General features: G+C 38.0%; 1 protein-coding gene across 1 annotated transcript in view; it reads left to right on the top strand.

The window, feature by feature from the left end:
- Positions 1 to 25,404, top strand: part of MDFIC (MyoD family inhibitor domain containing) — a 50,666-nt gene extending 25,262 nt beyond the window's left edge. Inside the window, exons 4-5 of the mRNA XM_010573998.1 lie at positions 11,248 to 11,523; positions 24,027 to 25,404. Coding sequence (XP_010572300.1) covers positions 11,248 to 11,523; positions 24,027 to 24,274 — 524 coding nt within the window. The 3' untranslated portion in view covers positions 24,275 to 25,404. The remainder of the gene's footprint in view (positions 1 to 11,247; positions 11,524 to 24,026) is intronic.
- The last annotated feature ends 1,843 nt before the right edge of the window (positions 25,405 to 27,247 follow it).

The following is a 27,247-nucleotide window of genomic DNA, read 5'->3' as shown; positions in this document are numbered from 1 at the left end:
TTTCACTGCTGTATCTACACTCCATTTAAAAAAACATAATTGTGATTAGTGTACAGGACGATTTTCTTTTTCTACACAAGTAAAAGGAAGTATGTCTTCTAAATAAGACAAAACAAAAGGTTTTCAGAAAAAAGATCGTTGTTGCAAGAAGCACTGATTCAAAGCATGGGCCTCATCCAAATTTAAATGCTACTTAGAAGTATTTTTAAACAAAAGGTAAACTAAAGGAACTTCAGTGGGCCAAATTACGTAGTTTTATAAGTTAAAATAAATATTTTTTATATTTTTAATAGAGAATGAAAATTATTCCATATGTATTGTTGAATATTTTTAAACATGCTGAAATAAGAATACTCCCTTTCTGTATGTTAAGAGATAAAAACCAGTATTCTGCCTCTGTTCAGTCAGTTCGGCAGTGTAAGGACTTGCAGGTGCTACTGGCCTCTATTACACTGAAATCTTTTGGGCACAATGATTTCATAGAGATTTATATCTTGTTTATGAACAGAGTGGAGAATCAGAATTTTAGCTCAGTTGTGGAATGAAAGAAAAAAGCTTTACAGGTAATTTCATCCTGTTAAGACAATTTACCTGTTTCTTCAGATAATCTGGTGCTTTCTCCTTTGTCTTAATGCGTTTGTTTCTCTGAATTTTTGTGCTTGTAGCTGTTGGTCACTGATGTGATGCTGTATTTTTCTAGCAGGACAGATTTGTAACTGTGTGGCTCAGATATCAGAGCTTTCTTGTGAATTGTTTGAGCAGCTTATGCTTTGCTTCCTTTCAGGAAATGAAGTGCATAATTTCTACAGGAAGTTCAGTCTTCACCAGGCATGGTCAGCAATCTGACTTTTGCACTGCTCTAAGGGATGTGTGTGTGAGCAGCAGGCAAAAATTCATTTAGCATATTTATTTTTTTTTTACTATATTGAATACATGTAATGGAGGTCGTGTATGAAAGCTTGGCCAGGATGGGTGGGTTTGTCCAGCTGAGTCAGAAAGAGGACTTCCTAGATCATTGTGGTAGAATACAGTAAATAAGAAGTAAAAAACATTTTCCTTTGTGCTAAGTATTGGTGACAATGATTGCGTGTTAAGCCCATCAGCTTTGAATTGAACACACAAATCTCTTAGCTGATAAATTTTTACATTCTGAAATACAACGTTACATTTCCCTTCAGCCTATGAAGCTACTGTTTTAGTGTAAAACAAAGTTAAACTGCCTGTTTAAAAAACTTTAAAAACTGCCTGGGGTGGGGAAGGGAAAAGACAGTGACCTCTGATGCAGAGATGCAGCCGTTAGTCCATGGTTGCTTGCAGTTTTGAATCTAGGGAAGGAAAAAAGAGAATTTAGGTTTTTCAAGGACTCTGATAAGAGGACTTTTCAAGGTGTATTCTCAAGTTATCTGATTTGTACAGCTTGCACAAAATCTTGGGTGGGATTGTCCCATATCTCTTCAAGGCACACCAAAACAGTTCAAAAAAGGAACAAGAACTCTCATTTCTGGGTCATCCTGATGCCAAACTGATGCGTTAGCAGCATAAAGCAGCCCAAGAGCCAGCTTCGGTTGTGGTAGCTCTGCCTGGACTTTCTGCGTATGACTCAAAAATCCTTTGGTGACCTGGGGACCCTGGAGTGCTTTGGGATGGCGAAGCCCCACTCATCCAGTCCATGGGCATAGCAACGAGGTGGATCGGTGACGGGGGTCCTGTGCCCATCTCCTAGACCCTGCTTGTCTTGAGAGAATTCCCGTAGCTGAAGGGCATCCATAGCAGAGACTAGTTCTTCTCAGTGTGTTTAATGTTGTCCATGCAGAGACATAGGTTGCTTCTCTTTCTCCTCATGCTTTGCTTTTTCAGGATCGGAAAGTAGATGGACACTTGTTCCACTCTCTGCTACATTTCCATATCTTTTTTCTCTGACTAACAATCACTCTATTAGCTATACAGTCTGTAGTAACAACAGGCTGGGTCATGAAGAGTTATTGTTGTGGACCTCAAGTCCTCGCCCTGCTTTCTGACACAGAATTTCCATTTTTCCATCATGCTGCAATTGCTGAATGTGGCTGATTTTTGGCCTGGGCTCCAGGAGCCCCTCTGACCTTGAGCAGAAGGGGAACTATTGCTTCAATGCTAGATCACTGTATAAGTACAATGTGTTTATCTTAGTTTTATTTCATCGCTTATGAACTAGTGATTTGTCATTTAATTCTTTTCTTCCTTGTAAAATCTGTAGCAAATACTTCGGCTCTAGTGGGATTTTACTTGTGAATTTTTTTGTTTCTTCTTCCCTATTCTTTTCTGCCCTCACAGACTGCAGTGGCTCAGCTCACTATGTATTTTTTCCCTTTCTGTCTCCTTCCCCTCCAGTGCTGTCTTCTTCTTGGTGGTTGCTATCTGCTCTTTTTTCTTTTGATGTTTTTTGCCCTACTATTGTTTTAATAATGTAAAATCCCGAGTTATAGCCTGTTCCTCGTGGTTACTGCCCATTTGCTTCTCCTGTTCCATTTTCCTTGCAGCTGTGCTTTCTCTCTTTCTTCCTTTGGTTTTCTGGTACTTGATATCAGCTGATGCCAAACTTAGTAGTAGCTCTAGGTTGTGAGAAAGAATAGCAGAGAGAAAATAAGTGCAGCAAAGGGATCAGAAACTCAGTTATCAATGTATATATTACTATTTTTGTACTGATATTCTGTGTTTTCCTGCTGCCTTTTTACATTACCGTCTCTTTGTTGCTGTCATTCTGGTTTTACTCCTATTTTTATTTCTGCATCTTCTTAGGTTTGTTAATAGTAGCATTGGGTATTACTTAGAATTACAGAGATGCCAAAAGAGCACTGAGAGCAGAGGGTCAGATTCCTACTTGAGGTGGAGCACTTTTTGGAGTCTTCTGAAATTATGTCACTTAGGTGAGTGGAAGACTAGAAATCAAGGTGAACATTAAGGGAATTGCTCATTCCAAGGATTTGGCTTCATATTCTTTTTAAAACCAAGTACAGACATTTTTTATTTGTATGAGTTTAACTGAACACTGTAATCTTGTTGTCTGAAAACTCAGTATATATGGTCAGTGGAGAATAAGCCTGTCCTTTGAGTATTTTCTCACTCGGAGGCAAATGGTGAACGGGCTAGGCTGAGAAGCTATTCGCCTCACCATCCCACGTTCTTTCGTGCAGTGAAACAGTGTCTAGTTTGTCAGCTGGGGCTTTGAGGAAGGGAGCAGGAGATGCTGGAGCCAGGAGGACCTGTTTGTGCGCTTGCCCAGGTTACAGCTGTTAATGACATTGAGGTTATCTCTCTTCTCTGGTACATCCTGCTGTGCTGCTTATGAGGCAATACCCAGCAAGCCATATCCTGTTGTTTGTAGCTTCTCTTTGATGTTTATTATTTGATTTGGGAACAGGTAACACAATGGTGAAGGGCATCAAAACTGTTCCAAATATTTGACTTAATGTCTTAAATTCCACGGGACACCAGTGTGTCTTTCTGCGGTGGTATAACCATATGTTGTAATAGATACTAATTGCATAACTGCTGTAATTGTCATGCCAACAGCTTGGATTACCTTTTTTGTGTCTAGTGGTTAATTAACCTTCCATTTAAAATTAGAGCTGCAGAAGCTAAGCATTCTGTTGCTCAGTGAGATGGGATTGTATTGGGTTTGCACCCCTTTGTATCCTTTATAGTTTGGGGGACTGTCTTCAGATTTATTAAATTACTGATTATTTGTGTTTTGTGTTGGAGAAGTAGATCACTTTCAGCACTTCAGAAATTAACAAAAAGCCTAATTCTCTGATTCTTAATGCATTTATTATTTTGTTCTCAAACCAATTTCTACAAGTCACTGTGCATTATAAAGCAAGATTTAACAACAACAACGATGAAATCAAGTAGAGTAAGATGCCTCTTAATAAGTTATCTATGTAGAAAACATAGGACGAAAGAACTAGGCATTTCACCTTAAATATAAAAAAAAATCAGCTTCAGTAGTAATTAATGTGTAAACCACCATAAATATGCCCACGGAATGTTGGAATGGTGACCACGAGTTAACCTGCCATTGCACATGACTGTGCAATGATTACACCTGCTTTAGGTGGTTGTAATGCTATGAAACATAAGAGCAAATATGCTGCAATTCTTTCCAGTCCTGTAGCAGAATGTATGGGGAGAAAAATGGATAAATAAATGTTGCAGGTGGAAAGCTTGTGCTAAAATTTCCCACTTTTGAACACAGCTTTATATAGAAGTTTATTCCCCAGGTGTCTGGGTGCCTGTTACTTATAATGTCCTGTTTTGTGTTTGACTCTTTTCTTGGATTTTTCACGGCAAGCTACTGTTGTTTGTATGCTACAGTAAGAACTATATCCCCCTTCATGTAGATGTGGCTTAGCAATATTGCATTATGTAAATCATCTTTACTTTTAACTATATTGTGATCTAGCAAGAATTTCCAAATCATCTGCAAAGTTTATCGTAGATGCCAATATTTGCAGTCTCACAAAACATTGCTAATGATGGCAAGATTGTGTATGATAAAGAAAGAGAATTTACTGATAGTGGTAATTAGAAGACAAAAGGATATTTGGATTTTGAGATAATTGTTAAAAGATAGGTAGTTAAAAATGTTAAGGATTTACTCGATTCAGCAATGATTAAAAATTTGCTGTTGCTGTCATTAAAAAAAATCAGCAGGCATTTCTTCATTTTGTAAAAACATGTCAGGAAAGAGGATTTGTAAATAAAGAAATTCACTCCACATTTTCAGCGGGAAAGCCTATCAACTTTGTAAACCTCTGGCTACCAGCCCTTTTCATGCTTCCCTGTGGTAACTGCTTCTTTCTGCGTATGTCAAAGACATCTTTATACAGTTCCTGCAGCCCTTCAAACAGTGTGTAAGGTCCTGCAGTGCTTCCAAAGGAAGGCACTGCGGGTGTCTTTGCACAGATTTAAGAGTACTCTTGGCACCTTCTTGTGCACTTGTGTCGCCTTCTCAACCCATAAACACACATGCACACATGCGTTTGCCATTCTCGTCAGCCCTTCACTGGCTGAGAGCTGACGGGATAAAATGTCTTTTCCCTTTGTCCCCTGCCAGCCCCATTTCTGTTATACCTGGTGTTCCCTGGATGTGTTCTCAGACGTATTTTAACAAAGTGTTCTCAGTGTGGGTCCTGTAAAACTCGTACCAGCAATTTTACTACAGTATTTTCATTACAAAGGACATCCTGTTTCATAATAATATATTGTATTCATTTTGAAGATGTCCTCATGTCTTACAAGAAGCAATTCTAAAAAGGTGGTTGATGCTGTTAGTTGGTACTTTGTTTTCCTTGTAAAGTCAGCATGGTATAAAAAATTCAGTGTAAAAAATTGATTTTAAAAGATAGATTGTACCTTGATGGTACCTTGTTATTTAGTTAATGTATGCCTTCTGTGATATGGAAGCTGCAGTATATGCTATTTATGTCCTAGAAAATATTCAAAAATAATTGCTGACAAAAGCCACTTCACAGGTTGACTCAGAGGTACATCTTGTAATCTGAATGTTAATGTTCTGGATAGCTAGGCAGAGAAAACTATTGATGTAGTTTGAAGATCCATGTAGAGACTAGTCAGGATTTTAGTTAGAGAAGTGGGGAGGGGGAGAGATTGAGATATTTGAGTTCTCCCAGCTTCACTGCAATTTTATGCTTATTGAGCATGTGAATGCATACAATTTGTAATATTTTGAAAAGGTAAGATTTTTTTGCTAGTCAGTTGGAAATGTTGCCTTTTATATCTCAGGAATTTATGTCTTTTCCAGAAGCAATTTGGAATCACCTTAATTTTACTCTAGAATCCAGGCAGCCCCTGGTTTTACTGTGCAACCCATGATTATCTGTCATCTGCTTTATTTTTCCCCTCAAGCTTAGGTCTGTGTTCCGGAGAAGCACTGATAAAAAACAGAGGCCTGATTCTTACCTCCCTTGCATGTGGTCTCTTCCCTGTGATCCATGCAAAGGGAGTAGGAGCAGCTACCGCTGAGATCAAAGAATTTCTGCAGCTCAAATTAGCATGTAGATCTTGGCTTTCAACATTAATGGACCCAAGCAGGACCTCTGTATTTCCTCAAAAGAGCTCATCCTCTTACTCTGGTTGCAACTGTTTTGGGAGGCAGAGGAGGGGTGAGGATATTTTCAAATGAAATGATACTTTGTATTTTCTCAATATTTGAAAATACCAAAGGTTACATTTTTTTACACCCAGGAGTTGTGTGTTTTATTCCTCCCTAGTCCACCTGCAAAAATATGGCTTCGGTGGCCTGATCTGATGTCATAAACTATTGTGTCATAAACGAAGAAAAACAGTGTTCTTACCTCTCTTGGTATGCGGTCCGATGACCCAGGCTGTAAACTGGAAAGTATTTTTTCTGTCGGTGGCATTGGCCAGCCTAGCAAACTCCACGGGCATCTGTATCAACGGCCTTGGAATTGCTTTTGATGTGATTAGGCTACTAATTAGCTATCTCAATTCTTCCCTCCCTCCTGATGTTTTCTTTTGATTCACTTTGACTCCGAGGAGTCTGTATTCCGTGTATGTTTGTTTTTGTGTTTTGTCTAAAATCCCTAATGATAGCTTAGACTGTCCTCTTTTGGTTGAGAGTTTCCCTGTGTTGACATGCATTTTTCTGTTGAATGCATGCATCAGGATTTTTCTCCTAAGAATAGCTGTTATTTTGCAAGGTGTAAACTATGTATTGTCAGGCTGCATATATAGGTGTATACTCATTTAAACTGTGCTAAGGATTTTCCAGTCTGAATGAGAACGTGCGTAGTTACTTCAAAACCATCAAAACCATAGTAAATGTTTAGTACTCGAATATTTATTCACCAGATAGTAACCTCACAATTAAATTATTATGTAAAGCCAGTTAAATAACAGCAGAAGTTATTGTATTAAGGCCCACTTTGCAAGGAAACCAATGACAAGGAAGCAGTGAAACACGCTAATAGATTATATGCTATAGCAATATATTGCCTTTTTATTGCTTTTCCACAGGCAGCAGATTCATGTATAGTTATTACTAGCTACATTATCTGCTAGTTTTCTATCAAAAAAGATTCAGTCTATTGAATCATTAATCCAATATTTATCATTCTTATTGAAAATCCACTAGTGTTAGCACTGTATAAAATATTGACTTAAATCTACTGGTTTTGCTAAAGATTAAAAACATATTAACCTAAAAAGCACACTGTTTCTTAGGACATTTGAAACTATTCATTGTGGATGTTTGAAATGACAATATTTCTATGTTGTGTGAGGAATTATTTTTTTAAAAAATCTTCAACATGTAGTAAGTGACCAGTGCCATCCTGATTTGAAGATGTTGAATGTTCATCCAACTCACATTTGAAATTTTGATGTGTATTGCATTAGTTACTGAATATCAAGAATAAAATTTTTGCTCATACATAGAGTGTAAAATGGGATCTTTTGTAGCAGCACACGGCCTGTTTAGAATGATATAACAGGCGCTGAATGTTCACATATCAAACAAAATGCCATCTTTCTGTAGAAAAGAGGTGTCAAAAAGTTTCTTTGTACCTTTAACGCATGTGATTATGTAGTACAAAATGCAGAGTTTGTAAAATTTCTTGAATATACAGGCAAAAAATGAATAATTCAAAACAACTCATAAGTTCTACATTCTATTGTATCTTTTATAACGCAGGCAGAAGATAGCATTGTGTTCCCAGTAGAGCTGAATTTGCACAAGTTACACCTCTGAAAATGCCAGATGGTCTATGGTCTACTTTTGAGAGCTGTCACATATGTAAAGATTTGAAAAAAGAAAGACAGCTGAATGAGAGCAGTGGATCATTAAAGAGAGAGTGAGAGTCCCTGGGTATCACTGTGTTTTAAGAAGCATTGTGTCGTTCCCCATATTACACCTTTTTTTTTTTTTAAGATATACACAACCTTTAAAAAATAAGGTAAAAATATTTCTGTTTTAAACTGAGTGGTTGTGGCTTAATCTTGGAACTGTCAATTGCTTTTGTTCTTTATGCTAGAATGCGGTCATATGGTTCCTAATTGGTTTCAAGTGTGTTTTAACCATAAGATTCAAGTCTCCCTGGTGCAAAATTATCAATAAAGTTAAAATAAATTTAAATTGAGATAACTAATCCATTTGGGGTTTTATTTCATTTTGATTTGACCTGCGTATCACATGTGAATACTGTAAAGCCAGTCAGCTAAAAAGTTGTATGTTAATGCTAAAAGACTGGAGTAAGAGTACTTTGGGAACAGGATTATTTAATAAAAAAATTTTAAAAAACCCCAAAACACCAAAAACCTCCCCAAACTCTTAGTAAAAATAATAATAAAAGCAAAAGCATATAACTGTTTAGATTTCTCAAGACTTTCCATTCACCCACAGTTTGACAGAAACACACCTAATTTTGAAGATTGAATTTTGGATAATTTGTCAAGTTTTTATATTGTAGCAAAGCACCAAAAATACACAAACAATTATAAGCTGCCACCACCAATTTAGCTGGCTTGGAAAAGGTCATAACTGTCAATTTTAGAACCTTACATGTCCAGACATACAGAATTTTTAGTATAGTCTATTGCATTTATTTATTGAGGAAAGTTAACTGCCTCCCCAGTAATTCTAGGTTATTGGTGCAACTGTATCACTCCACAGTTGGGAATCATAGGGAGCGCTGTGTGAGGAAACATTGTTACATGGAATGAGAAAAACATTGTAATAGTACAATTTACATTTGAGTGGGATAATGAAAATAAAGCTATGGGGAGCTGTGGGTATGAGCACTGAACTTTTGAGACTAAAATTTTGACTCTTGATGTTGCTAAAGTTTATTTTTGACTGTGGTTAGGTCTACATTGACTATTTTTAAATTGGACGGAATAGCTTTTGATTTTTAACAAAATTAGTTTTGCACATACGTAGAAAGATGGTGTACACAAAGGGTTCCTGGTAGTATACTTCTAATGAATCCTATTCAGGTAGGAGAAAACTCCCTAAAAATTTCTTTTGGGGCCTTTACAAAAGTCTGGAAATGTTAACAGAATATATACCACAAATTGAATTCCAGAGGGAAGAAAGTGCCTTGCTTACGGTTCTGTTCATAGGTTTTGCAAACACTACTGCAAAATTGAAAGGAGAAGGAGTTTCAATATCGCCAATGAAAAACTTTTTGGGCAACAGTCGTTCAGGTGTCAAGATAGCGTTGTGCTCCTGCTCTGTTGGCTTGGAGGTTTGTGAGCAGTTGGTGCTGGTAATGGAAGGGAATGGTCTTTGTCTTCCCTGCAGCATCTTTGGGGAGGCTAAAGCACCAATGTTTCCCTCAGCCCTCCCTTTCTTTCCTGCAACACAAAATTATCACTTTTGGAAAGCGGGTTCAGTCAGGGTTACTCTGACCTAGACAGATGTGGGCAGTCTAGGGTATCTTCTTAAAGTCTTAGTTGCTGTGACTAAAAAAATCAAATGGTAAGAAAAAATGAACCAGTTCATATTTAAACTATTAAGAAAAGTATCTCTTTTTGCCTGTGAACGTGACCAGGACTTAAAGTTTAAGATTTGTCTGAAGTTTAATCTGGACAAGTTTATGATAGTTGGAGGAAGCAATCTGAGAATGCTATCAGTGTCCTTGATAAAGAGGAAGCATTGAGGGTTTGTTAGGCAAATTCAGAACTGAGAGTCTTTTTAGAGAACATGTTGGTCTGTGTGTCCCAGTAGTGTTTGTCCGAAAGTTTGGTAACTTGTACCTGAAGTGATCAGTGGAGATGTTTCTTTTAGAGGAAGCTAACTATAATTATCTATACGTATTGTTATCTTAGACACAGTGTAATCTACGTACGAAGCTGTACTGTGAAATCATCTGAAAATGGATGTGAATCATCTGAAAAGAGAATGAACTGCAGCACTGTTTTTCTTTACCACTGGCACTGTCTAATCTCTCTTCAGTTGAGTGTTCAGTAGAATCTGGGCTTTTCCCCTGATGTTAGATTTATAAATAGTTGAAGATTGGGCTGTCTGAAAACCTCTTTATGTCCAAGCGTGATACAGTAGTGTTTTGATTAAGAGAGGTGATTGGGCTGATGCTTTTTGATTATGAAATCTTGTTGTGTTACTATGTGTATAGTTTAATTAGTTTTCCAAGAAGTCTCCTTTTTTCCCTAAGTAAGAATCTTTAATTGGAAACCACTTGTTTTATTACAAAGCTTTACATTAAAAAAAAACAAAACCCTGCATCTTTTCTTTTGTTTAGATACAGATTTTAAATACATAGACAATGTATTTTCCATGTTATTAAAAACCCGCTCCTTTATGATACAGTAGCTCAGCAAGGAATGGTCAAGTTTCAGGCCCTTTCATTACAATGGGTATATAACATGTACTCTTGGAGTCTTAACCAGGGCACAGCAGATTCCTGCCTTGACAGGTTTTGTATTTTTTTCCTTTGACCGTTTCAGTTTGTTGCCATTAAAGACTGAACTGGCCCATTACATCCATTTTAAAAATTGTGGTTCTGAATTAAGGAATATGGAGGAGGGGGGGACACTCTGGCTTGCCACAGCTGTGCGGTGTTTGAATGCGTGTTCCTTCTGGTTACTGGATCACCTCCTCCGCAAAACCAGATTTCGATTGATTTTGTTCTTCCCAGCAATTCACGATCTTTAGGAATTTAAGCTCACAGTGTTGTTAGTTACCTGGGTGCTCCTGTTCTTCTCTAATATACTGGTCTGTGGTGGCTGAGTGTCGGGGGCCCCCTACCATGTCACTCAGGTTATTTTCTGAAGACTGGCAGGTTGGCTTTACTTCTGTTACTGCAGTCTGTATCTTCCTTCCCATACCTTTTTCTCCCACTCTTCATTTGGCTCCCTTAACCCAAGTTTATCTCCGTTTTGCTACTTCTTCTCCCATTCTCGATTTTTTCCTTCTTCAAATTGCTTCCCGTACTCTTTCTCTCTGGGTAATTCACAAAGCCTTGCAAACCTTCCATGCAGTGCCGAATGGGGAATCTAGGCCTCGTGCAGACATGAGGTGCTTTCTGAATACCTAATGATTGGTTTTAACCTAGAGATATTTTTTGCTTTCTTGTTTTGATGGGGGAATGTTAACTTTTCAGTCTATTCTTAGATCAATAAGAGCAATGAAAGTTGCATTCCCAGTCTAGCCTAAAGTGTTCAGTTATCAATTTACAATTTAAATTAACCCTTTCTTTCTTTCATTTTAAGCACAACCTCAACGTTTGCCGCAGCCGAATACTTCAGCATTGGAAAGGGGTGAGGAAGAAAGTGGCAAAATCCAAAACGGCCACGTGGGTCTGAGTAATGGAAGTGGAATTCACAATGGGGTCAAACACGCGCCTGCAGACAACAGAAAACTTTCGGCTCCTGTTTCAGAAAAAATGCACAGAAAAATTCAGTCCACCTTGTCTGTCAACAGCAACAGCAGCAAGAAGAGTAAAATAAGCTCAGCGTTTTCTCAAAAGCCAGGTACTTCACCTGAAGGTAAGCAGAAATTCTTATTAAAAAAACCCAAACTGAATAAAGACTAGCCAAACCCCGTTCTCACTAATAATTACACAATCAACTGAAAATAATTAAAGAGCATGACTCATGCTCCAGAAGCAAATAGAAATCATTATGATAAAACACAAGTTACTTCCCCAAAGGAAAATATTAAGTATTTGAAGGAAATTGAAGCAATGGGAGATTTCTTGCTTTCAAACATTTGGCCAACATAGCCTGATAATATTTTAGTCTCTCTAGTTAGTATCCTGAACTGATAGAAACTCCTGTCAACATTGTCACATATGCACCAGGAAAAAAAAAAAAAGTTAAAGGAGTAGTTCAAAGCATAGTAAATACTTAAATCCAGTAATGGCAGGCTCCACGAGGGCAGAGTTTGCTTTTGAAAACGTTCTGTTAGCAAATACTCTGACTAGCCATGAGGTCTGAGCACTAGATAATAAAATTTGGACCTGTGCTTCAATGTTTAACGTGCCTTATGCTATATTTGGGCTGTAAATAATTTGCATGAAAAAGCTTCGTACTCCCTATGCACAGCTTAAATAAGCAAAAGTAAATAATTTCCCTTATGTTTTAGCTGTGTGTGTATGTTTTCACTGCTTGCAATTACTCTAATGGTCCCAGAGTTCCTGAGCCTCTCCTCAATCCACTGCTTTCCCATTAGCACTAATATACTCGATGGGCTTTGTTCCTGCCCATTATGAGAAGGGTGCAGAGGCTCTATAAATTTTATTGGTTTGAGGCAGGCATAGATGTGGCTGGTTAAAAAAAACTCTGGGGGGTGGGTACAGACACAGATTCTTAGAGAAATGGGAGACGGCACGGTTCAGTGAAATGGGGAGGATTCTCAGCCTAGATGAAAGGAAGAGGGATCAGAAGGACTGCACGTAGTGGCCTGAATGAAGCCTACTGATGTCCGTGGAGTGACTTCTCTTGACTTCAACTACTTCAGTCAAACCTACTCAGTGAATTTGTGTAGTAATATCAAGAACAGCTTCACTCGGACTGTGCCATGGGCTGGTCCTCCTTGCTGTGTTTTATTTTCGTATTTATCTTCAAGAACCTACTGTTATTTTTCTGTTGCACTTTCAGTCCTCTAACATTTCTTTGCAAAATCACAACTTCATACTTCCTATATTCCCCTTACCTCTTTCTTTTATGTGAAATCCAGTTCACCCTCCAGCCTGATATTTTTCTTATACATTGTTCCTTCATGCAGTATCAAAAAACTGTAAGTCAGGAGACGTAGATCTGTTCACAGGACTGGCACAAAGTACAGGCCTCTGAATTCAAAGAAATTGAACCTCTGAAAAAAAAAAAATCAGAGTTCTAAAGAGATGGGGCCTGCCCTGTTCATGCCCCTATACAATTATTTACAGCAAACAATTCCTTTCTTCTTCTAAAATTATATTGGAATAAATACAGCCAGTGGGTTTTTTTTGTTTGTTTTTAATAACCTTGGCAATGATTATGTGAAATTACTGAATAATAGAGGAGAAAATTAATAAGATACCTTCAGATTTAGCTCTAAATTCTAACGTCTGATTTTAATATCCAACACATGATTGTGTTAGTTGCCTGAAACTGCCGATATTCGATTTTGTATATACAGTCAGAAATGTTGATATTTTTAAAGGCATATCTGATTAGAATATAGGTAATTACACTGTGTTGTCACTCTGTCTATTTTACATACTTTAAAAGTACAGAAATACAGGGTAATCCTTACTGTCATATGTAGTTTCCTGAGTCATGTAATAGCTAAAATAATTGAATATATTCAACGTTATGCATCTAACGTTATAATGTTTGCATTTTGAATGTGGGAACTTGGACATATGCTCTGAATAGCTCGACCTGCACTGCTAATGTCTGCTGCTCCAAGTTTTCTGTTAACCAGTCTGAGTGAAGCACAAGTTTTATTGTGCAATGATTAAAGTATATCTAGGGTATTGTGATAATGGCTATAAGGGAACATTTGCTTTAAAAAATAATTTTCTGGTTTTTAATATTATTTTGCTTTACAGTTCTCTGGTAGACATATTTTATATTTGTGTCTACACATCTGCATGCACACATGTACAGGCCTTCTGCTAGTTTTTTCAGTAACTTACCCACTGGGGCTGCATAGGGGAACTACAGGCTATAAGTAGTATTTTTATCAAGTTGTTACCTTGCAGGAAGTCTCAATATGTGCTTAATTTGTTCTATCATCCCTCAGGTTTTTGATAAGATGCACAGAGACTCTGGCAATGGTCAGTTGAAATATCTAAAATAACACAAAGAAGAGATCACTATTTAAGGAAACAATTATTTATCCGTAACTTAAAAATAATTGTGTTTATTAATTTAAGAAATGTTAACCCCTTATGGCTACTTCCAGAAGGCTACACAGTAAAAACTTGATGTAATTAGCCACGTTATTTGTTCAAATGAGTTTAACTGCATTTAAACCAGCAATATATATACTTGATGAATTCGTCTAACTATACAAAGCCAGAAGAGTACACTAGTAAGCCCTGTGACTGAGGATTGCATAGATCCTCTTTCAAAATGGTGTACACAAACTAATTTGAACCTAACTTCTGCAGCTTCTTTGTATTATGAATCATCCTTTAGTGGGCAAAGAGGCATTTTTGTGAGCAGTTGTCTCTTCTGATCCAATGATATTTCTGTAGAAACTATTGAAAAGGTTTACAGGAAGATGGAAAAAATAGGAAACTATTGGAAGTTATTTGCAGCGTTGCTTAACTACTTGGCTTTGCTTTAACTTGTACCATGTTAACCTCAGAAGGTTACTGCTGAAGAGCTGCTGGGTTTGAGTTCACTTGAAGGTGCGCGTTTGTGTCTATGCACATCTATACAGTGTAATAACGTAACTTTTATGCAGTTTCTTATGTAATCTTATGCAGAAAGAAACAAATTATATTAATTTTTGTGCTGTGAGTATTGAATAATCAATCACCCGAATTAACTCAGGTACTTCGATTTACTATAGTGTCCAGGTAATTTTAGTAGAAAGAAATACAGGTAAACATGCATGCTTTCAGATATTCCAGCTCACTTTAATTTTGCTATTCCGTATGTACAACCTTGGATTTTATAATCTAATTAATAGCGTGGGGTTTTTTTTAACCTGAAAAAGCATGCCATGTATTTTTACTTCATCTGCCTTGTCTTCTACCATGAGTGCTCTGCTTTATTGCCAGGAGAATAACTGGTTTTAAGTGAAGCAAAGTGGCCAGAGAAAAGAAATAGATTATGTCCTCAGAAGGAAGAAAAGTGAAAATTCTGGTCATCAAGCTGAGTTTAGACTATAGAAAAGAGAAAATATTTTTCACTTTTTTTTATTCCCTCCCAAAAGCTGCATTCTTCTTGTTTCTTCTTAAAAGGCAAGATGTGAGTATTTCTGGAGCACCACACCTATTTGTAACATAAAATAAGTCCAGGTCTGGTAGTTATTTTGCTCTAGAACATCTTACCTATTGACAGAACAGAACACCTGGTAATGCTTGAAGCAGGGTAGAATCAAGAAACATCCAGGATTGCCACCCGTCCTGCGCAGGAGCGTATTTGGGCTCATGCTTATTTAAATGGTTAGCAAATGCAGCATGCTGCTTCATATACTGCAGACTTCACTATATATACCAGAAAGCTAAATGAAGTCCAGTATTGTTTTACCCAGGATAGCACATCGTCCCATGAAGGTCAGTACTGCTCCTGCTGGTCTCCAAAGTACTAGACAGCTCTAACACAAGCTATAAAGCCCCCCAGTCCCCCACCCCGCCAAAATCACCCCTACCATAGTTCACAGCTCTTTTATTAATTGTTCCAGCTGAAAACTCCACTTGCGCTGAAGATCACACCTTGTGAGCTTCCGGAATTGAAATTGCATTGGAAGTGCTTCAAATGTAACAGACATTTTGGTAGCAGTAGTATAAAAGCTTTAAAACCTGCCTTTTCAAATGAGCCTGTAGTGTATGGAGTCGTGTCAGCATTCCAGAATATGCTGTTTAGAAACACTTTCACATCCAGTGAGGCTTAGGAGGGTGTGAATGCACTCACCAGCTCTGCTCTTCTTCTGCATCTATTATTAATCCATAGTGTCCCTGAAGAAATCTTACTCAGCTCCGTAACTTACACTACAAAAAACAAAGGAATTATGAAATAGTAGGAGTGTCTCTCTTAAAAAGCAGTTTTTAAACACTGTTTCAGTTCTAAAGATTTTTCAAAGGGACTGGATAGGTTTCAGTGCGTATTGGGAATAAAGGACTTTTTTTATTCAAAGAAATTTTAATAATATTTTAAATTTTTGATGTCAAGAGGTGTCACAGTTCTTCCAAAACTCTGGTTGGTAGACCATTAGCAAAGAGAATTGTCATTCTCTCGCACCTGTTAAGTATAGTGCAGAGAAACACCTTGGAAACCTGAAAAAGCAATTGTACATGAGTAAAAAGGTGGCAGTCTAGCTGCTGTGTTTGGAAGCAGTGGTACCTGTCCAAAGCAACTTAAAGAGGGGAGGAGGTCTAAAGCAGACAGCAATGAGGCAGCTGAACAGAAATCTAGACATTAGGAAATGAAGAAAAATGGGTAACTGAAAAAGTACATATGTGTATCAGAGTAGTGGAAGGTAAGTAATACTGACATATACAGAGTTGAAGGAGGAAAGGGAAGAAGAAACTGGCAGTGGGAGGGATGGAAGAGGAATTTAATTAAGGGGGCGGAGGGGGCAAAATTAACTAGGCACTAATTATTTCCTGAAAAGCAAACCAAGTTTTCCTACCAAAACCTTATGAAGCTTGATGTTTTGCTTTTTTTTTTAATCAAAGCAGTCATTTATAAAAAGTTTATGATGGAGAGAGGAAATACAGCTTTTAATTCAGTTTTGAAATGGAGCTCTTGCTTCTGGTCAAGTTGCTGTGGCCTCGCAAGTTACTATATTTGTCAGGGTAGTTCCCACAACTCCAGTAACTTCTGATAATTTGAGTTTAGGGTGGTACTTCACATACTCAAAAGGCTGAGAGCATACACAGTTGCTGTATTAATCTGGAAACGGTAGCTTGTTAAACTGTGGTGATCATGAGCCTGCCTCCTGTATGTACGGTGAGATCTTCACTTTATTCCTTCTCAGGCTCTCTAAAGTGGAGAGGCACTAGAAGGCATCTTCTTGCCAAGGATTTTTTTCAAGATAGGTGTTAGGAAGTGTGATAAGGCTAGATGCAGGAGTGAGGTAGATATAAAGAAAGACTGCAGCATGAGGTGAGGCTCTGTGGAAGGACAGGCAATGTAGGAGCAAGCCCTGAAGCAACCTTCCTCAACCTTCTGGACTGTGTATCTTGTGCTACTGAGCTTAGAGATGCGGTGAACAATCTCACCCAATGTGTGGGTTTTTTTAAAGTTCAAGGTTTAAAAGTCAACATTTCAGGGTGCATTTGAATGAGACTTTTTTCCCGTTCTTTTTAGTATAATGCAACTTCATCTGTTCTAGGTGTTGAATCCAAGCATGGGGGCGGTGGGCACTGTTTATCTCGCACTGCTGGCTGCCTTAATTTATTAGAGTATCCCAAGATATTGATGGCTTAACTCAAGACAAATAGCCTTTGTGTTAAGCCAGGGTCTTAAGAACCACTAGGTGCATATACATGGGAAGCAGTGAGTAGTTCTCTTAGCAGGGTAGCAGACCTCTGTTTGAAGTGGGAGCATCTTACTTTGATTTATATAACCAAAATAGTTTTCAGTCAGCTTTCCTTTTGGGCATATGATTTTGAATAGGATTTTTTAATTTTTTTTTTTTTTTCCCTCTTGAGTGCCACAAAAGCAGCAGTAAGTTTTCTTTTATATACTGTTATGTCATCGGATTGGTATTATTTACTGAAATTCAGTATGAATGTGCATTATACCATGAATAGCCTAACACTGCAGAAATACCTGCTGGCCATGTCTGTCTCTCTCCCTGTCCCCCGCCCCTCCTCCTGTCAACTTACATACATTTCTGAAATCCATCCCATAGCATTAAGTAGTATATTTAGGCAGCTACTTAGTTAGTATCCTGCAAATCTCTCTACCAAGCCCCAAATTTCCATTGTTATCTTTTAGAAATTGATTCAAAGTGGATTTGTATCTGAGCGTGAAGTGCTAAACAGAGGGGGTTTTGTTAGACAAGGTTGTATCAGCACACAGTTGTCAATCAGGCAGTGGGCAATTAACATTATCGTATGGTCAAACCTGTGATTTTTAAGAAGGCATTTTGAAGAGTGGTGTGTTTTAAGCACGGTCTATATTTTTGTTTGCATAGAAGTCTTGGGAGGTGATTTACATGTTGTGTAACAGGACTCAGTGGAAAACGGGGCCTGTAACCTGAAAAGGTCTTCCCACAGTATCCATTTTATAAGGTCATGGTCTAGCTAGCACCTAACTAGTCTCAGTATTTGCAGTGATGAGCAACGGCAATGAAAGCTTCGTATTCTAAGGAAGGCTTAGGTATTGGAAATTGGCACGTTTCTTAGTGTATCTGTACGTTTGAACCGGATCATTTTACTCCTGAGGTTGTATCTGTATCGAGAGTTTAGAATATGAGCTTTGATGACAGTTTCCATGTGTTTTGCAGTGTAATTTGCCAGTTCAGGCAACATTTTCATTTTCTTGATCAATAGAGATGACCGTTTTCTATTTTAAAATGCTGAAATACGACCTATACCGCGCTTCGTAACTGTCTAAATAAATGTAGCTCCGTTACCTAGAGATAACTGTCGCCCACGCGACACGTCCGTTTGTTCCTTCTGCATTTCCTATTTTTCCTTGAGCGTCTCGCTGGCTGCGGCGAGTTTTCTGGAAGGGGACGGGGTAGCCGCGGTGGTGCGGCGGCACGCGTGCCGCGGCTGGGGAAGTTTGCTCCCCGCCTCCGTGCGGCGCCCGCTTTTTAAGAAACGGGTGCTGGGGCGGTTTCTCGTCGGCCGGCCGTGCCGCGGCCGTGGGCCGTCTCCGCCGTCGGCGCTGCCGGCTCCGCGGGATGCCTGTAGCCCCTGCTGGGGCTCTTCTGTTCAGGGCTCGGCAGGGGACCGCAGTAAACCCCCGCTGAGGACCGCGGCTGCCACTTTGATTGCGGTTTTGCCCTTTCTGGTTCTCGCTGCGAGACAGCAGAGCGCCTGGAGGTTTGCTTCGAGTTGTCTGCACTCGGTGAATATAGAGTTAGTAAGGAGCTGACCAGGGTCACCATCCTGTAAGTGAGCTTATTTACCATTGCAGACATGAAAACCTTTTATCGTTATGTGACCTGCCTGCTTGGTATGAAAGCTTATTGGGTCAGTTTGTGACAGGTTAGTGTCAAACATTACAAAAGCAGCGCAGATCAGCCTGCGCCTGCGTTTCTCTGTACGTCGTTCGGTTTAACTTCTGCGTCCCTTCTACAGTTTCGATGGTCGATAGTTCTCTTAAAAGTCTGCTTTGTAAGTAGAGCCGCACCTTTTCGTAAAAATAAAGAGGGGGTGATAAAAGAGAAGTTGAAATAAAAGAAATATATATTTCAGTATTTCAAAGGAATTGGGTATCGGGGTCATAGCTGTATGCAAAGAGTTTAGAAATAAAAAGTGGTGTGCACATGCAAATGTTTAAAGACATGGACAAAATTCGAAGTTGTTTTATTGTTGGTACTGTTTCTTTTCCTTAAATGAGCATAGCTGTTACGACTGGGATAAGGCATAGAGTGGGGCCCTCTGGGCTTTGAATAACAGTGTGTAAACAGTTTTAAGGGATTTTAGGCTATTTCTTGTCTGGATATTGTCTGTGGTAACATTTATAAGCCAGTTAAAGTAGATGTTATATGTAGTGTATACACTCTTTGGTTAAATCAGCACAAAGTAGCTGGACGTGTGTGTGTGATACAAGCAGAAGAAACTTGGACGAGTTGGTTGGGTTTCTGTTTGTGTTGGCATTGTTTTAACAGTTTTTGATGAAGTTCCCTAACAAATCTGTAACTTTTGGGGATGTGCCAAAGGACTAAGGAAACAGCTTTACTTTACATCGGAATTTAAAAGTGCTGCATGGGATGACCCTTTTAACTTCACGTCTAACTTTCATCCCAGGCAAAATGAAAGGATAATTGAAGATAAGCTGGAGTGTGTGAAAGCTCATCTTTTTTTCCCCAGCTGTGAATTGGTCTAATAAAATATACTATCACCACCTACAGACCAAGCCTATCATAATTTATGCCATTCAGCATAGCTCTTGGGAGCGTGAGTCGTAGTCAACAAATATGATACTGTGCTTTGATGAAGTCAAATGCATTTGTTAAAGGAACTAAGGAGATGTACTGTTTTGGGTGGGGTTTTTTTGTATAAAATATACCTCTGTACAGTCTTTGACACTCCACATCCTCACTTTTGTGTAGTGCCGATCTGTAGTGCAGCATTTCTCCATTAATTAGAGAAAAGTGTAATAGAAGACTTGAAAAGCAATGGAAATTTGAGACTTGTGTGGTGTAGTGTGGAAGTGCTAAGGAAAAGCTTATCTTCATTAATGGTGGGCTTATGTAATGAGACATAGACTAATTTCTTCTTTCTCTGTGAAAGTATTTAATGAAAACTTACACCCCAAGAAACTTGGGAGTTAACTGTTTATCAACAGCACCGCATCATGAACATCAAGGCAGATGGAGTTCAGTCCTTGATAAAGGTAGTTCTTAATTGCATTGGTGTATCTAGTGGAAAAAGAAGAATGAGAAAACCTCTAATTCTCAAACAAAACAAAAAAAAGAACATAAAGAAATAGATTATTTTAAGCTAGCATCTTTTTACAGTAATACAGTGTCATAACTGGTATTACTATAGTTTCTCTATCAGAAAAGACTAAAATATATCCAAAGTTTCCAGAAAACATGTTGTCAGACATTAAGATAATAAAATTTACTTTTTTTTTTTTTCAAATTCTTCCCAAATACATAAATTTAGTTCTAGTTGGATTAATGTGTTCCACTACTCACTCATCTGCAAAAACTATTAGGATTTTGATGTGGTAAGGTCAAAGAGTGGAAGTTAAGTATAGTCTTTATTCTTAATGTGCTGAAATAGTTTTGAAATCTAAAATAATCTGTAATTTAAAATAGTCTCTTTGGTCTTGGAAGCAGGAAAGAATTATTAAGAGGGTCTTGTGCAAGCAATGAAATATATTTTAAGGTCTCCAACATAGTAACGAAAAACCTAATGTCATGTCTTTTGGAGTGAGCTTTATATAGCATCTTCTTTGTGGCTGGATTCTGCTGATCATGACACCCGGCAAGACCAACCAAAGGAAAAGTTTTTTAGCTGTATAATTTTTTTTTCTATGGAACTGACAGGTTGCTGTAGGAATATGGTACTAGAGAAGGATGTGTCAGTTTTGTGTAGCATGTAGATTTGTTATTATTACAAAAAACCACTATGACTGTATCTTTTCCTTTTCCTTATAATTACATCTGTAGATAAGAAGCTAAGAAGTAGGAGTCCTACATGGAAGAAATTATTCTTCCACCCATTTTATGCAAACATATTACAGACCTTTAGAGTCAGGATTCTGAATTCAGCAAGTTACGTAAGACTGGGTAACAGCATGCTTTGTCATGTGTTAAATAATTGCTATCCGGATAGCTATTAAAAGTCAATAACATGAAGAATATAAAAGCATGATTATTTCAGGTTTGTCCTTGAAATGTGAATCAAAGTTTATGTTCATTGTACAAATGAATCATTGCAAGAATGAAGAGAGCAGTAAAGGGTTTCTCTACTTCATGTTATGTGTTTGTGTAGGTTAAGCAAAATTGTTACATAAAGATTTTCTGAATGGAAAATTAGTTTTGCCATCCAGGGAGAAGGAAAAAAAAATAAACAGTACGTAAATAAATCCTTTCAGTGTTTCAGTCAGTGAGGAAGAGATGGAAAGGAAGACCCTCCACAGAGTTTCCATCATAGCACTAATGGCCAAAATTTCTTTCTGTCTCTCGGGCCATTTTTGATAGCTTTTTCCTTTGAAATACCTTTATTTAAATCAACACACCCTCTTCTTGTAAGTATTGATTTAGTGGGGGTTTTTAGGTTAGGAGGGAAAAGTTCTTTTGTGGGTCCAGAAAGTGCTGTCTCAGTGCAGTCCCTTTTGTTTAACCTGTGAACTCTGTCTCTTGCCTATCAATAAATACGTATATTATAATTTCTGTGAATGTTTATTTGTCTCCCTACAGTTTTACATATCCCTGCATGAAGCAGGCAAGATTTGTTTGAGCATCATATTTTCAATTACTGATACACATAAAGTTTTATTATGGTGTTTTGTTTAAAAAAACATTTGTAGAACAAAATTTGTTGTGGTATTAGCTTCTTTCAGCTGTGTTTTAAAGATGCGAAATAGTAAAACCCTCAGTTGCCCAAATATGAAGGTTTCTTAGATAGGACTCTTGGCTTCTTTATCTTTTTCCTTCATATTAAAAGAAAATCTGAAAGGAGATTGTACCTGAACAAATTTAACACCATCTCCATGACAACCAGCTAATTAATCGCTATCGGTCTGGCTTTGGTCCTCTTCAGTGAACTGATACTCCCCAGCTTTATTTCACATATCTTCTGGGTTTTCTATGAAGGTCATTTATTTAGCGACAGTATTTCTTTGGGAAAAGCAGCCTTTTAATCCAGGCAACAAGTTTCTTTAAAAAGAGCTCAATCTGACCTGCCGTTGCCTCTCAGTTTTGGTTTCCTGCACAGTAGTAGGGAGTTTTTGAGGTTGTTTGTTTTCTCCTTCTTGCTTTTCCTGATATTTCTGGTTTTTCTTTTGGGCATAAGTGTTCATTATGTATGTTATGACTGTGACCACATTGCAGTACAGGTATTCCCAAGCTAAGTTTGGATCTAAATAGTGTAGAGAGTAGGAGAAATCAGTCCCCCGCAGTGTGATGTTTAGAGTGGGCTGAAAGCTCAGATGGTTTTGTTGCTTCTTGGGACACGTTTTGCAGGTCTGAGCCTCTGTTGCTGCAGTGCTGTAAGTATTCGTGCTTGCTTGTGTAAAGTCATCGCTACACTATCCTGCAGTCAAAGTTTCTGCAATGTTAGAGGTCCTTTGAATCAGTCAAGATACTTGCTACGGTTACTGCATCATTTTTGACATTTATAAATATGTTTAGGGGGCTTGGTAATTGTAATACTGTTGCAAGTAATAGCAAGCTTTCCCCTGTGATAACAGTCTGCGGCTTGTGAACTGTAAGAATATAACGTCCAATTGCCCATATAGCTCAATATCCTGTCTTTCCTATCGGCTTCTCATAGCGGATACCTGTGATAGACTGTAGGGACAGGGAAAGGATGAGATGGTGCAGGATATTTTCCCCAGAACGTTTTCCCAGTCTTCCAACTGTCTGTGGCTGAAGGAGTTGAAAGGTTGCAAGCAGTAAAAAGAAGAATGAAACCTGAGGCTAGGAAAGAACAAGAATTCTCTATCGTGAACATTTCTTGTATTTTTAAGTTTTTATTTTCTTTCTGGATGGCTGTTCACTGCCTCTTACAAATTAAATATGCTTTATACATGTTATGTGCTTACTATGGGAGCAGAGTGAAAACAGGTGAGTATATGCCTCACTCGCAGTCTCCTTTTCACTGATGCATGTTTAGTTCCAATCTTTGTGTTTTCCTGTCATGTCTCATGGATGTATTAATTGTTTGAAGCTATTCTGTATGTTTACTCTTTGAGTGCCATATTTTTTGCACACAGTTTGTGGGACACCTCAATTATCTCATGTAATTTAGTAGCACTTATGAGAGATGAATATTGATGTTTGGGTGTAGGTATGGACTCTATTGAAGATTAAAGTGGCAGACTAAAATGATTGCCAAGAGATTTGTGTAGAAAGGCAATAGAAAAAATCTGAGGTTTGACTGAATATTTTATATATTGCTGAAAGTACAGAAATACATATAACATGCTGTTATGCTGGTTTTAAGGTGTGCATAAAACTATAAAGAAAGCAAAAATGTTGTGGCAACTCCCTTATTTTTCTTAATAACTAGCAAGCCAACAAAAGAGATTCAGAAGGGCAAGATGCACTGGGAGAGGCTGGAAATAGTTTTAGGTAGTTTCCTTCATAAGCTGATTTTTTAAATCCAGCCTGCTGGAAGAAGTTATGATTGAAGAGAATAGATACGGATATTTTACATAATAAATGACTGGGGAAATGGTTCTAAGCGGATATTTAGTACTTGGATTTGCATGAAGTGAAGAGGGGAAAGGAAACCAAAACCGATACTGAACTGGAGGCAAGTTAGGCTGCAAAAGTGACCTTGAAGATGGGAAGCATGTTCTGTATGGTATTAGATATGTCTATTCTGAATCATTGTCTTTCAGCTACTTATCTGACAGTGTGCTGTATTTAGAATAACTTATTAATGATTTCTTCTTTTGTCTCTTTGTTTGTTTGTTTGCTGCTTCTGTTTGTTCGTACGTGACACGCTACTGACCTGGTACGTATGAAGATTGCTGCGTTCACTGTATCCTGGCTTGCTTGTTCTGTGAATTTCTCACCCTCTGTAACATTGTTCTGGGACAAGCATCCTGTGGCATCTGCACATCGGAGGCCTGCTGCTGTTGCTGTGGGGACGAGATGGGGGATGACTGTAACTGCCCGTGCGATATGGACTGTGGCATAATGGACGCATGTTGCGAATCTTCAGATTGCCTGGAGATCTGCATGGAATGCTGTGGGATCTGCTTCCCATCATGAAATATTTATCCCTTTTTATTTTATTTGCTATGAAACTGGAGAGCTTTTCTTTAAATACATTTGAAGAAAGACAAGGTAAGATTTTCACACAACCAACTGGTATTGCACTGTTAATTCCCTATATATAAATATTTTTTTAAAAAGCAATCCTCAAATCTGTATTCTAACACAAATTGTATAGTTTTGTATGTGAAACTCAAGCTGCATTCCAGCTTCCTTTTGGCTTTGCAAATGGAAGACTTTATTGAAACCGAATCACAGGCCTAATACCACAGGCTGTATGAGGGCAGAATTGCCATTTGAATTGAATGACAGGTTTTGGTCAGAGAAGAGACTACGGGGCAAAGCCTTAAGTATTTGCCTTTAACTACTTTAATGTTTAAATGCTCGAATGCCTCCATGCATAACATGCCTTTACAGGCATCCTGAAAAGCAAAATGTCTTTATTTCAATCTCTTTGTGTTGAAAGCAACTTCGTTCTATTATTTTAAACTTAATTCAAAAGTCAGCATCAGGAATCTATTTTACTACTGTTTTACTACAGTGGTCACCTTGGCAATATTTCTTTTGTTTTGAATATCTCATTGGTTTGAGAGAGATTCCTGGTATTTTCCATTGTCAATATTGATACTATGGGAAACTTTGGCAAACTAAATTCAGTTTAAGTTTTGCCATGGACTAGAGTACCAAGTTTTCATTGTTATCAATCAAGACAGAATAGAGAACTTGTATTTTTATTTCAGTACTAATATTACTTGAAATGCTTCTTTTTTAGAAAGAGACTTTGGAAATCTGTGTAGACATGAAATATATCCTTAGACTAACAGACTAATAGACTAACAAATCTTCAAAATTTGGCTGTAAAACAGCAATTATTAGAAGTTAAGTCAAGAATCTAAATCTGTACATTAAGTGGCCCTATCAGTGTTTGTGGCTTTAGAGCCAGTGTCACATAACTTAGTATTTATTTCTTCACTGTGTGAGAAAGATTCACAGAGGATGGCAGAACTTAAATGGGATATAAAGACCAAATTAAAACTGACTTGATCAAGAAATTCTGTCATTGAATGCAAAAAGCAAATGCAAAAATGTTTATTCTCAGATCCTTTTTAAGTGTTATTTTTAAATAACTGTGTAAAAAAAAAGACATTTAAAAAATGTATGATATCCTTTACAAATAAAAGGAATGGGATTTAAAATGTTTGAAAAATACAGTTAGGATCTGGTGGGCAACTTTTTCCCTCTTATACCGTTAAGGTTTTCTGAGAAATATGTCTCTCTGTCATTGTAATTGTGAAATGAATTTGGTCCAACACATAAAGACGTTTATGGCATTCCCAGATTTAGGGAATAATGGTACCCATTTTCTTTACCATCAGCTAGTTTCTCCCCTCCATGTCTGTAGCTCATTAACTTTTCTGTCTAAACCACCTACACATCTTGATCTCACATACTTAAACTTTCCTATCTACCCTCCAGATTTCCCATTTGTAGATTGTTGGATCTCGTAAATTAAGGCCTTGTTACAAGAGTCATCGATAGCCAATTTTTTTCTGTTGAGTGAGTTGACCATAAATGTCTCTTTCCGCTGTAGTGAATTCAGTTTATGCAAATGTGACAAGCTAAAGATCACAGGAGTGTGAAGCTAAGTCAACAAGTGGTCTGGTATTAACCAAAGCTTCTCCCTGTGAACACTGACTAGTAGTGCCTACTACTGCAAGTTATCACTGAAGGAAACATAGCCGAATTCTCAACTATATTAGGGAGCTGGGAGGTGTTAAGTTTTGCCTTAACATCTGCAATATTGTGGTGTATTCTGATGTAATGCAGATTTACTCAGAGGGTTTCTTACCTGTTTTTTGATAGTTACTACAAGAATTGATTCTTAACATCTTTGGGTTTTTTTCCATATATTGGACCAGATTAAGATCTGTATTGCATAAACTAAGTGCATTTCCATTAATGTCAGAATTTTCCATTGGTTTAGCTCCAGCTAGAGAGCACAAAAATATTATGGTAATAGGCAGGCTAATAAGGAATCATATAGTTAAATTGATAAATTCCCTGAGCTCAGAATCAGGCCCATGGGGCTCAATTATGACTCCTAAAAGTCTGAACCACATTGGGAAGGGGGAAGAGGTGCCTTGGTTGAGTGGCAGTGCCTGGAGGCATTTTGCCTTTGTAAGGCATAATGCCTCTGGGGAAATTGGGGGCATCACAGTGAGCACTGGGACTTGAGGCACCTTGGAAAAAGTCTAGACAGTGCTTCGCCCATTGTAGGTGTGTGGTTGGCACCGTGGTGGTGGGGCTAGGCAGCACCATGAACTATCCTTCCTCGTGTCCTTCTGGTCACGGGGAGGTGAATTGTGGCTGTTCCTTGTCTGATTGTGGTTTTGGGGATGGGGAAGAGGACTTCCAGGCTCCTGTCCTGCCCCTGTGTCCGTGCCCTGCCGGAGCAGTTCCAGTTTTGTGCTTGGAAAACTGCACATTTGCATATCAAGCTTTTAGTGAATTCTGGATGTTAGTAAAAATTACTTTTACCGCAGGATGATAGTTTTTTAAAAAAGAAGATACCAATTTAGGGAGTCCTTTTTCTGTGTAAAAGTTTATCTTATTTTTTATGTTTATACAGTTTGCTCTGCACAAACCCTTGTTTCTACTTACAGGAACCCAGAGGGTTTTTTTGATTTACTGCAATTATGAAAACCTGGGAAATGTATTTACTATTAAGTATTTACTTCCAGTGCTGTTAAAATACAAATGATAATTACAGGAACTTTGTTCATGCATATATGCATATGTGTACAGACTCTCTCAGACACATGCACACACACACACACACACACACGTGCAGATATATTATTTCTTTTCCCACTTTGTGGAATACTAGGAAGTGAAAATAGTGTTTATTAACTAACCCTCATAGTGACTAGAAGTATCAAAGTAGTACAGACAGTTGAAAAAAATAAAAAA

The sequence above is a fragment of the Haliaeetus leucocephalus genome, unplaced genomic scaffold, assembly GCF_000737465.1.
Source record: "Haliaeetus leucocephalus isolate CR32 unplaced genomic scaffold, Haliaeetus_leucocephalus-4.0 Scaffold406, whole genome shotgun sequence".
Classification (NCBI taxonomy): Eukaryota; Metazoa; Chordata; class Aves; order Accipitriformes; family Accipitridae; genus Haliaeetus; species Haliaeetus leucocephalus.
The sequence above is the reverse complement of the archived record's forward strand: the minus strand, read 5'-3'. Positions and strand labels throughout refer to the sequence as shown.